Raw genomic sequence first — 13,280 nt, forward strand, 5'->3', positions numbered from 1 at the left:
ACAGCATGTTCCGCTGTAGCACTGGCAATTCCAATATCAATCACGGGATCCGGGTTCGAAACCAGGCAGCGGGAATCATTTGAACAATGCTCTTAAATATCTTTTTTTGTTAGTTTTCCCCTTAAATTTCTTATATGTAATTTTAGAATATTCTTTATGTTTGTCTTTTAGCTTAGAAAAGTCGTATGATATTATTTTTATCCTCTTAATCTGGATGATATCATTCTCCTTTACCATTTAAAAGTAAAATGAGAAAAAGAAAATTGTTTTCAATATCTAGCAATTAATTTTTCCTTAGCATATGGAAATAGTCAATACCCAGAGAAAATAGGATATTAGTTGATTATAATAGAATTTGAAATAGCTAAATATACCTTTTCCTTTTTTCTTTTAATGTCATTGTCCTCTCTTCCACGGACACTACTTTAGTTAGTGTCATCAAGTTTTCTACTACTTCAATTCTTGCAATCGGTATTTACAGTTGGAAGACAAACAAAGACACAAATGTTGTGGTTTTAAAATACAACAGCAAGGCAGTAAAGGCCTACAGAAGAAGAAAAAAAGCAAGTAAACAAACCAGTATTTGCTGTATATGCTTTCATTACATTTAATGGCAGTCGTAGCATATATTGCCACATAAATACTGCTATATATATATACACAGAAGACACACCATATAAAACTAAATGAATGAATTATAAATAAATTTGCTGGCCAATAAATGCATGCTGCTATATGATGGTCTACCAAACTGGGCGAGTCCCAATTTAACTATTGAAGAAATTTCTAATATATATTTATATAAAATATATATCTACTGCACAGAAGAATAACTAAAGTTGCAGCCACTGTCACAAAATAGACTCCTTCTAGTCCATATAATCGTGTACAAATCGAACCGAAAAACCGCATCAAACCGAAAAGCCAAATCAAATCGATTAAAAAAATCTGACTATGCTTGATTTGATTTGGTTTGGTATTGAATAAAAAAATCTGAACCAAATCGCATATAAATATATATAATTTTTATATATACTTTTAAGATTTTATATAGAATTTTCTAAAAAATGTCTAGAAATATTTGGGATTCTCTTGCGTGATATAATATTTAATAGTATATGAAGTGTTCCATATTTATTAACCTTAAATAATGGGTTGTATGATCACTTTCTCATCAAATGTTACTGAAATGCGTCAATCTCTTTGTTCTTCAATATTCATATCATATGTTAAGATCTATTAAATTATTATATCTTTTTCGAATTTTGTAAAATGATTATTATTATTTAGGTATCATATTGATTTTTATGTTTAATTACTAAATTTGGTTAACCTTGAAAGTGTACATCAACGAAAAATTATTGTCAGACGACTAAAAAAATAACTATTATGTGCTACTAAGAAAATTTTCCCATAAGAAATTTTAATAGATAATATGTTTGTCAATTTTTTATATTTTTACTAAATATATATTTACTTATAAAGAATTTAATAAAGTAACATTGAAATAATATTTAAATAACAAAAAACTCGAAAAATCCGACAAAACTGAACCAATCCAAACCGTTATATAGTTGGTTTGATTTGATTTTGATAAAAATCGAACCAACCCGATTCACGTACGGCCCAAATGAGTATTTCAATGTTATTGCACACCCTCTTTAAGAAAGACATTTAATTTAATCACATGAGTATTTATTTAAACTATCTTGTTATCACCGCACACATTTATTTAAAATCTTGAATCTTCCTTCTCCCTTGTCATTTCTGCTTAGAGGAGAGGGAGCAGAGGACATAGTAGAGTAGCAAGATTTGACATGTCAACGCTAATTAGATCAAGTAATTCACATCCAAAATGAGATTCTAGACTTGTATCCAACTCCCAACCACTTAACGTGATCGTCATTTTTCTTTATATCCCTTTCTGTACAATACAAAAATACGATCACTTTCAATCATAAAGCTAATAGAGTAGGCAATAGGTAGTCATATTTATTGCCCCTCCCCCACGGGGTTCTTTTGTCATATTTGGTATCTCAATCAAGTCAACCCTTTCCGCGAGTGTACATAAATTTACAACTACTAAAAAGCTTTTATGGAATTTCACATTTTGACGGTGTGTAAAAACGACATCACAAGGAAAAAAAGGGTTAAAAAATGATTAGCCTAAATGTTTTGTTTGCTACATCAAACAAATGGGTCAAAACAAGTCGCAAACAACTTCTACCATGCTTTCTTTGCTACATCAAACAACCCTAGACCCCAGAATCATGTTAAGATATAACTTTCACAACACATGTTTTCGATATGAAATTAACAAATAAATTTGGAAGTAGATGAAACAATCCCTAAACAGAATAATCTTCTCAACTAAAAGGTCTGAATAGGACGAAGAGTTAAAGTCAGCTTCCTCCTCAAAGCCCCTAACTTTTCAACTTTCCTAATAATACAGTTTGGAGCATTGATTAACTTGATTGGTATATGAAATAAAATGGAAAAGGACCTAAACGGCTAAACCAAACTGGACTTCAAAGAAACTGCTGTCATTGTTCACTTAAGACACCTCAATTTGACTTCAAAGTGTGAGCGGCTACACACGTTCACACATACAATTAGTCAATTACAACGACTATAGCAGTAAACCAACTGAATCCCTCAAAAAACTAGAAAAGGAGAGACAATGAAACAAACACAAACTCCTCAATGACTCCCGCCACAAATATATCACTTGCTTGTGATTTGTAGCCATTTCCCGAAAAAAGGAGAGGGTGGATACAATTTAGCAAAAGGAGTAACATATTATTACCGCACATATTATTCGTATTGTCATTAAGTTCAAAATTCTGCAAAGCACTATATCTCCATTACGTCATATGATAATATCAATCTGAAGCCATAGCACAGGATTTTCAATTGCTCATAAAAATGACAAACAGTTTTTCCTAGGAGATAAACATTTTGGATAGAGCAACTGAGCAAGTGAGAGAGCTTAGGCAAGTAGTTCTTACGCCAGTGTTATCAAAGGCGAAAAGCACAAAACAGCTCTAACGCCTCGCGCGGGCCTTAATGAAAAAATGTGCAACTGGAGAAAAAATAAAAATATGTATATGTAGTACAAGACCAATAATTATAAGCATAAATAACAAATATATGGACAAAAAAATTAAAAAAATAATTATGATAAAGTGTAATATCAATTATTTAGTGTCGCCCTTTCAAGATTACATTCAGGAAAAGTATGCCTTAGAGCCTTGATACGACATTGAAGCGCCCGTAAAGCAAGGCAAAGCGCTCAACATGTTTTGAGTTGCGCTTCAGGGTTTAAGCACGCCTTTGACAATACTGCCTTACGCTCACCAAAAAATAAAATAAAATAAAATAAAGGAGAATTACGAACTTGATATCCATCCCTCTACCTATTCTATTCGTTCTTATGCTTTAGTTACACAAATATTGAAGGAAAGACCAGCCATGACCATGATCAATGCATTGGGGAAAGGTTAATTCAATTAAGGGGTACTCGTTTCTTTCTATCACCAAGTATCTGATCTCTTTGAAGCTAAAACGTTCGTCACCAAACATTTCACTTTAGACATAAGAAAACAACGTAGAAAACGTAGTTAATCATGTCAGACACAAGAGAACCACTTACTGGATATCCATCCCTCTTATGACATTCAGATAACAAGCATACCCACACAAAGGTGGTGCAATCATAGAGAGCAGGAGTAGGGGTCAAAGAAATAAAGGTAACTCGAAAACAATGAAAACTAAGATTAGGCCCAATCAAAATCCACATGAAATGGGCTAAAATAGGAGAGAGTGGCCTCCTACTAGTTCTTCTATGCTCAGCAGTACAAGATAAATCACAAGTGTTCCGCAGACTTGAAATTATAAGCATCTTTCATATTTGAAAGTGAAACTAAAATCTTTCATTTACAAATTCTCTGTCAAAACAACTATATGGACCCTTCCAAAAATATACTCCAAGAAAATCACCAAAGTACTATATATTTTTCTTTTCTCCAACTGTTTGACTAGAAAACTTCAGAAACTGCCATTGTTTCATGTTTGTGTACATAAAAATAAAAAAGAACTGAGAGAAGCAGAGGAGCATCATTACTGCCTCAGAGAGGAAAGGGTACCTTCTTGGTGGAGTTACCATCAAGTAAACAATATGCAGAAGAATAGAGCAGGCGATGAGAAAATATTTTAAAGTTGTAAAACGAGAGCGGGTCTCCCTTATGTCTTTTCTTTGAACAGGCGCATTGTACAGGAGGACGAAGAGACCATATAAAGCAATATATGGAAGAATCAGTTCATCACGCCTTAGAAGAGGGAACATAGAGAGCAAGGCAAAATATGTTAGCCAGCGAAAAATAAGAGGCTCATCTATCGCCAAGAAGCTTGCTGGAAGAAGAGGCAGCAGAATAGATTTCTCGTGAACTGTAATTTGGCCAAAAAAGCATCATTTAACGTTATACTGAAAGACGCCAATCACATATAAGTAGAAACACAGGCAGATAAGGGAAACAAACTAATTTTTTTGTACCTTGAAATGAGAAGAAGTAGAATGATAAAGCACTGCTGAGCAGTCCAAACAGAAAATTTCTTCTGCTCGGCGCCAATATTAGCAGCAGCATTGAGGGTAGACATGTGGAAACAGTTGAAACAAGACTAAGCATCCTTAGTGCTTGCGTACTGAACAATCTCTTCCACTTCACAATGACTGAAGTGGTACACCAAAAGTTAGCCACGTAATCCTCATATATGCCCCTCTCAAAAGGAGCTAGGCGGGAGAGAACCTGCATCAAGTATCAAAAGAAACTGATTAATAATCTCGCAGATGGTGATGGAAATCTTTGTCAAACAAGATGGACAAGGACTCAACCCTCAATCAAGTTGGCAATTTCTATTCAGAAAAGTAAGATATAAATATAATCAGGTTACAACTTTAGGGCCATTGTGACTATGAGAGTGTATTAGCACTGTTAACAATTTCCCAAACAACTTTTTATAAACTAAAAGGTATAGCTCAAAATTCCTGAAGTTCAATTATTTACTGGTCATTGTATAAATTTGATAACCCAGGGGTGCCGCCTAGCAGTCAATGAAGTAGGATGAAAATCATGGAAGACCAAAGTTTAAATCCCAACATAGGCAAAAAGGCTAGGTGATTTCTTTCGATCTGCATAACCCTTGGTGGGGAAAGTTACCCGATACTAGTGCTGGTGGGAGGTAGTAGGTAGCCGGTGGAATAGTCTAGGTGGCGCAAGCTAAACAGACATCACCATTTTCAAGAAAAACATAAATTGGTAAACGGCTTCAATGGTATGTTAACTTGACTTTTGTGACTTCTGTGCGTTTGATTTTGACATGAACTAAGTGGGTCGAGAGGATGTCGAATGGAGTATCTACCAAGTTACAAGAGAGACAATGCTTGCTCCTAGTAATCACAACAGTTACGTCTCAGTTTAACTTTTAGTTCTTTAATGTTTTCATGTATTATCCACCAAATCCTCCCTGCGAACCTCAAGAAAATACACCTCAGACAGAGAAACTCACCAACTAGGTGAACTTTCATGAGAAATCAGAAGGCAAGAAGGATGAAACAATCAGCAGAAGTTTACATAGACAAGTAAAACCTCAAATCAGTAGCCCCTGTATATGATCATCTTACTAGTGTTCTCATTCACTCAACCTCTTTTTGGAATTTTCCTCCTGTACTTTACCTCTAAAAGGTTGTAACTCATCTATCTAATATAAGAAAGCCCACTATATGCTCCTACTATAGTCATTCTCATTCTCCTATATTTTACGGATAAAGAAAAGGAAGAATGTAAACAGTAGTTATATAAATGATTAGTCGAAACGGTGGGTTAATACGGAATCTCCTTATTTCTATATTTTTATTCATGGAAACAATATTGATTATAGTATATAAAAATGGAATATGTGTAAAAATTTTAGTTGTATAATTTATGTATTACTCTGTCCTAATTTATGTGTCATACTTCCCTTTTTAGTTTGTCCAAAAAAGAATGTCGTACTTTCTTATTTGGCGAAATACATAAACGTCCCCTTTAAGTTGTCATCATCGATGAACTGAACACCACAATTGAGGCCATTTCCAGATAGACACTTTATTTGTTCACAAAGGAAGATCAACTAAACACCTGACCATGTCAGCCCACATCGCGTGAAATGGGACATGAGTTGCCTACCTAAAATTAAGTTTTTCTCTTTTCTTTTCCTAAAATAATGTGGACCCCACCTAATTTTCACACCTCCTTCTCCTCCAATTTTATCCTCCACCAATCGACACCCTCCTCTACCCTAAATCACCTCTGCCTCCATTTTCTCGTGCTTAATTTCCTTCTGTTTCATTCCTTTCCACCATACCTTCACTTCAGTATACAATTCAACATACACTAGCTGGTTGAACAGAAACTACTTGCTAATACAACTCTTCAATATATTTACTGGAGGTTTACATTTTCTCTGCCCCCTTCAAAGAAAGACAAGATTTTGAGGAAATCACAAGATCCAAAATCAAGATCGGTTCAAGTCAAAGAATTATAAAAGAAGAGAATTTATGATGGAGGTTTTGTTCAAGATTCAGTTTTTTAAATATCAATTATCAATTTGTTAGTTTCAGTCTATCAATTTGTGGGAATTGGTTCTTAATTATCAATTTGTTGGTTTTAGTCTATTATCTTTTCGCCGAATGCATTTTATTCTGGGACAATCTGGTGGATTTGAGTAGAGGGGACGGGCAGAAGAAGAAGAAGGAGAAGGGGGGAGGGGAAAGTGGGGAGCGCTAGTTTAGGAAAAGAAGGTTTCTTTTTTTAGTAATTACATGTGTCAAATTCTTATGGTAAAATTACACGTGTCATTTTTTGATTGGTCCATTTGACATGTCATTGGCAAGTGCAACTCATGCATATGGTCTGCTGTACTCGGGTGTTTACTTGACCTACTTAATAGCCACTTGAAGTGTTAAAATGAAAAAGGGTTCAGTTGAAGTATTTGTCTGATCGTTGAGGACAACTTAAAGGGGTCGTTTATGTATTTCGCCTTCTTATTTGGAAGTAATTTAACTTTAAACTTCTTAATTTACCCTTAATGAAATGAATTATAGCTACACATATGTAAGACTTGTTTTAGACCACAAATTTTAAAAGTCAACCAAGTCAAACAACACCACATAAATTAGGACGAAGAAAATAATATATGTATTAGTTATAGTTTATATAATTAACTCTTATAAATCTTGTATTTACGAAAATTTCCCTTATAACTTTAAGTTAGTGTTTGTGGGTTCGAATGTACACAACAATGGTCGAAATCATTTGATACCATGTAATGGAGGGTAAGAATTAAGATTTATGTCCTCTTATGTGTTATTGTTTTTTGTTTTGTTTTTTTGCTAAAATGTGTTATTGTTATTTTGGATATAAACAAGTTGGCGTCATGGAATATTTTGATAGAAATAAAAAATAAATAAAATAGTAACTATAGAGTATCAAGTTTACTTACCTTTCAACACTAACTCAGTCTTCCTTATTCGTTTATTAGATATGACTAGAAATCAATTGTTCTTTTTTATATGCAAATTCCACCGTGGGCGTGAAATTACCCCATCACAGCATAAGTCATTCCCATCCCTACCCTTCTGGGTGGTATGGTAACATCTGCAGTTGCCACTCTAACGTCATTGTGAGGCACTAACATTACTTCTTTTATAAAACCGAAAATGATATTTAGCGCAATAAAAAACTGCTAAAGCATCTTTAGTATGTAATTAAGAATTTATAATGTAATCAATATGGATAATCCTGAACTGTTTTACTGTACATGCAAGTTCTACAAATGCAATAAGCAAATTCAAGACAATAAGGTAAAATCATTGTTTTAAAAGCAAACCTCTATCTGCAGGGATATAAACCCTAAGGAAAGAGGCGTGACAGCCTAGAGTTTTAAAAATGCATATATTTAGTACAGTGATACTATTTCAATAAGAAAAAATACCAAAAAGGGTTAGAAACAAGATAATGCTCATCATTGCTAAAGAATCTTTGTTAAATTTTTCTATTGATAACCGAGAAATTCCCTTGGGCCCATGGTGCACGACAGAGGCGGACCCATGTGTATGGGTGAGGGGTCACCGGACCCCGTAAACTTCGGCCGAAATCCCGTATATATATATACGTATATATCTTGAAAATGGTTAATTTAAAGCAGTTGGCACCCTGAATACTAAAAAGGCACTGGTTGAGCAGAATAATGTGCCCCCGTCGCGTAAAAATTGTGGGTCCGCCTCTGATGCACGATTCGAAATTCAGTGGATAATAGGTCCACTCTTCTACCCTTTGCCATTAAAATACCAAGCTTTTGTCTGTGGCAAGGTTTGAACCCGTGACATGCACCTATTCCACACATCACATCACGTGTTGCGCTCTTACCACTAGACCAAAGCCCTAGGGGAAAAAGAATCTATGTTAAATTAAATAATGTTTTACATGAAATTATTCTTTTCTCATAGAAATCAATTAAATGGCAAAAAAATTATCAATCTTAGAAAGAAAAGCTCCATTTTCACATAAACCTAGACACTAATATTGGCATCGTGACTTTCTTTTGCTCTCCCCTTTTTCACCAAAAGTTAAACTTAAAGCAAATGTTTATGATAAGATTGTTAGATAGTAAAGTGTAAAATACTCATATGTTCATATAGTGTTAATCTCCGATGTCACAAACATAGCTATACACATTGTACAATGTGCCTATAAAAAGATATCGTAAGACATAAGAATTCATGTCTTCACCCAATTCTTTTCCCATTTCGCTTTTTTCTCAAAAAGATTTTCAACATAAGTGTATCATCTATTTTCATTATTTTTTAACAAAATTGAGGCCAAAAGGTTACTTGCTTAGGCTTTTGCTTTACCTCAAGCAATTTCAGCTCGCCATTCACCAAGGCAAGCCTTAGCACGAGTCCTGAAACTGTATTTTGAAAAAGCAAATATAATAATCGTAACTCCTCCAACTATTAACTGAGGAGATTTTAGGATATTGGATGTCATCTTTCAAACCAATGGAGCCAGTAACCCAAAGCACGTAAATCATGATTCAATGTACTTGTAATTTAAAGCACCATTCTTTTACCTCCAAAGGTGCTTCCAAAGAATAAAGATATGGCCACCAAAGAACAATGAACGTTCCTAACACCGCCAAGCCCAATTTCAAGACCTCAAGAAAAGGATTCTGCCGCCTTAAGCATTTACCAAAGAGATAGCCAAAAAATGCAGGTGCAAAATAGGCACTCATCTGCATAAATCATGATCTGTAAGTAATATTTGATAATACATCAGAGCTAAGAACCACACATCAATAACTTTAAAGAGTAACTCCCAATAAACCTAGTAGATAGTCAATCATGATAACAAACCTTTGGCATAAGTTTAAAATCACATTAAGTTACTCAAGCAAGATATCATAAATTCACCATCAAACTTAAAAGCGCGTAGCTAAATATGATTCCAAGTAATTATTACCATACAATTCAAAGCATACTTTTGTCATTACCATACCATTCAATTTCGTACAAGGAGGTATACTAAGTATGAAGATTTTGATGTGTCAACCAGTCAGCTTGAGGACATATAAATGTATTCAGATCTATCAAACTCATAAATGACCCTACTTCCTCTCCTAGGCAATTCTGTCCTTTTCATCTATGGAAAATGACTCTACTTCCTCACTTTAGCAATTTTGTCCTTTTCATCTCTCGAGAATGGCCCCACTCCCTCTCTTTAGCAACTCTATCCTTTTCATCTCTAAAATTGGCTTCATATTGTTAGAGCCCCACATTGGTTGAGGGTGTGAATGGGTTCTCTTTACGTGGTATTGGATAATACTCACCTCATAAGCTACCTTTTGGAGTGGAGTTAGGTCAAAGATCCATTTTTTCCTAAGACATACGGGATACTACCAAATATAAATTAGCATAGCCATTCAGTCACCACTCATAAATAGCTTTTCCACCAGAAATGAAAAGTAAACGTGAACACCCACAATTTGGTACTTCCTTTTTTTTTTTTGATTTTGTACCGGGTGTCCGAGTCTCTTTGAGCCCCGACTAATCCCGGGGGTGCACAGGCCCTCGGCAAGGAGTTTCCCGCAAGTGACAATTTGGTACTTCCTTATACAACTATACAAGAAAAGATATGCACAAAGTACATATTCAGATTTGCTTTGAGGTAAATATGCACAGACAGATATATTACCTGTTTATGGTTAAGAGCAAGAGTGAACAAAATAGAACCAAAAATGTCTCTATCAGATAGGATTGCAGAAACAGCAGCAACAGTAAACCCCAAGCTAATACAATTATACTGCATCAAAGAAATTGAAATCAAAAATCAAAGCTTTCGAACAAATGAACAAAAACTTCAAAATCTAAGGGGCAAATCACAGGCCACGAGAGATATAGTACCTGAAAATGACCATGATCAATCAATATGAGACATGGATTCAACAAAATCATGGCAAAGTGCCACATATTACCACTTTTCGGCCCGTCATGAGTACCAGAGTAATAAACAGTAACAAAATAAATAACAGCGGGAAAAAATATTAGGACGTCGGATAATAACACTGTCCACCGCATCAACAATTTTCTGCATAAAAAACGCATCAAATTCTTTTATTATCTCATCTCCCAGTAGATACTCCGAAAAAAATCAGAACTTTGAAGTTAAGTCATACCCAATATAAGATTCGTAGCCGCGGGAAGTGAAGAGTGCAACTGACTGTGGATCAAAAAATCTAAGGAAAAGACCATGAATGTAGCTTTGGTACGCTGTAAGAGGAGGGTAATCAAGACCCCAATATTTCAGATCATTGACAGTACTATTTTGGTACCATTCTTTAACCGGGAGATTGAGTGTGATCTCCATCCAATGACGCTGAGCTTCGTAATCTCCGTATTTGGGAGGAGTTCCAGCGCCTGAATAAGGGTGGATTGATACTGCTACTCGGACTAAAATTGCAAAGAGAGTGATGCAAACGAAGGAAGCTGTAGTGCCCCTTTGAGTCAGAAAAGACCAGAGGTTGGATTCGGAATCGTCACTTGTTGGATACGTTGCTTTTTTCTTCTTCTCCATTTTACTCTGAGAGATTTCACCGGAGAGAAAAAATATAGGAGCTTAATACTCAATTTGGGCGGAGACGGAGAGCGCAATCGGTTGGCGGAGGGGGGAAGAATTCAATCACCCCGAAAAGGAATTCGGGCTGCTCCTTTCGTGTAAATAAAAAGGGACGGACTTTTGTATAATGAGGGGGAAGTGCACAGTTAGCTGTTTAGCCACTATTTAAAATGTATTTAATCTTTAGCCGGTATTTAATAAATTTTTATCCATCCGGATGAAAATACCCCTGTGCTAGACATGAATATTGTGTAAATATAAGGACATAGTGTCCTTAACTTTATGAATGATGTGTAAATATTAAGAACAAAGTGTCCTGTATATTCACCTTCCTTTGTTAAATTTTAGGACATCATATTCTTAACTTCATATGTGCTGTGTAAATATTAAGGACATGACGTCCTTAACTTGTATTTGCACTTTCTGTTGTTAAACTTTAGGACTTCATGTCCTTAACTTCATATGTGCAGTGTAAATATTAAGGACATGGTGTCTTTAACTTCATGTGTGCAGTGTAAATGTTAAGGACATAGTGTCCTTAACTTTATGAGTGTTGTGTAAATATTAAGGGCATGGTGTCCTTAACTTCATGAATGTTGTGTAAATATTAAGGACAAAGTATCCTGTATTTATACCTTTCATTGTTAAACTTTAGGACATCATGTCCTTAACTTCATATGTGCAGTGTAAATATTAAGGACATGACCTCCTTAACTTCACGTGTGCAATGTAAATGTTAAGGATACCATATCCTTAATATTTACACAGATTTACCCGTATACATATATATTACGAGTCTTCTTTAATTTCTTAATTTCGTAACTTATCAAATATCATCACATAAAATTAAACAAAGAGAATACTAATTAGTATACATATTATAATTTAAATATGTGTTTACTTTTTTAATAGAATAAAACTTTATTTACTATTATAAGGATTAGATTTGCCATCTTAGTGCTTTTAATCCATGTGCTATTCATTTTATTTTGCATTTATCCCTCAAAAAATAGCAAAAATTCTCGCATATTATTTATTGGAAAAATAAAGTAACAGCGACGCAACAATTAATCAATGTTAAATTTTGTATGAAAATTAAATATTCTTAGTATACCAACCAAACAAATCCTACGCTTATTAATATATGTAAATTAAATAGGTGGTATCACATTATCTTCGAATTTTCTCTAATTCGTTTTTCATTATCTAACAAATCACTTGGATGGGAAGACAGTAGGTTGTTAATATCCCAACTGAAAATAAAATATTTGCACAAGTCACAAAACAATCAATAATAACTTAAATCACTATAAAATTATTTCGAACATATATGGCGCATACAGTCGACTCAATTATGGCAGCTAAAACCTACTCTACATATACAGAAAATGCCATGCACTTAATAGCAACTTATTTGCACGACGATTTTGCTTTATCTTAAGAAAACTCTCTCTATATATACATATACTGTTTAATTTTAATTTTTAAAAATTCAGTATACAAGAAAATAAGAGACAATTTGTTTCACTACTATGTAGCATTAAGAATAGGAATCACCGTACTGTTACAACAAGATACATTCGTGCAACTACGGGTGTCATGAAAATCGAACCAAACCACAAAAAAATCGATACTTTTTAGGTTTGGTTTGGTTTTGATTTTGAATTTTAAAAACCGATCAAGTTTGGTTTGGTTTGGTTTTAATAAAATAAATAACCGAAAAAATCCGAACCAAACCGACTATAGAAGTAGCTATTTAAATTTATTATTACACATATATATATGTATCTTTTTATATAAAGTTACTAAAATTTTATGATACATATTAGTCATTTATATTTTTAGTCTAGTTCTTTGCTATTATAATAATTTAATTCTTTGCTTTTACATTCTAGTTTGATTTGTATTTTTCTTTTGCTAAGTACAAGAATTTATTTCATGTTAAAAATAATCGATTTTTAATTGAGTAATTAAATTATTCATCACTATTTGATTCAATTATCATCAATATATCTTGGTAAATAATAGATTTCTCAAAGATCAATTGGTTTGATAGTGTTACGTTGAAAA

General features: G+C 34.0%; 1 protein-coding gene across 1 annotated transcript; it reads right to left on the reverse strand.

The window, feature by feature from the left end:
• Window positions 1–3,885: 3,885 nt before the first annotated feature.
• On the reverse strand, window positions 3,886–11,303 carry LOC107809475 (putative dolichyl pyrophosphate Man9GlcNAc2 alpha-1,3-glucosyltransferase). Its single transcript, XM_016634123.2, has 6 exons — window positions 10,771–11,303; window positions 10,499–10,682; window positions 10,290–10,397; window positions 9,169–9,330; window positions 4,553–4,805; window positions 3,886–4,446 (listed from the first exon to the last, which is right to left on the reverse strand). Exons 1-6 carry the CDS (start codon window positions 11,166–11,168, stop codon window positions 4,007–4,009), a joined length of 1,545 nt encoding a protein of 514 aa, XP_016489609.2. The 5' UTR covers window positions 11,169–11,303; the 3' UTR covers window positions 3,886–4,006.
• Window positions 11,304–13,280: the final 1,977 nt, after the last annotated feature.

Source organism: Nicotiana tabacum, chromosome 17 (assembly GCF_000715075.1).
Source record: "Nicotiana tabacum cultivar K326 chromosome 17, ASM71507v2, whole genome shotgun sequence".
Classification (NCBI taxonomy): domain Eukaryota; kingdom Viridiplantae; phylum Streptophyta; class Magnoliopsida; order Solanales; family Solanaceae; genus Nicotiana; species Nicotiana tabacum.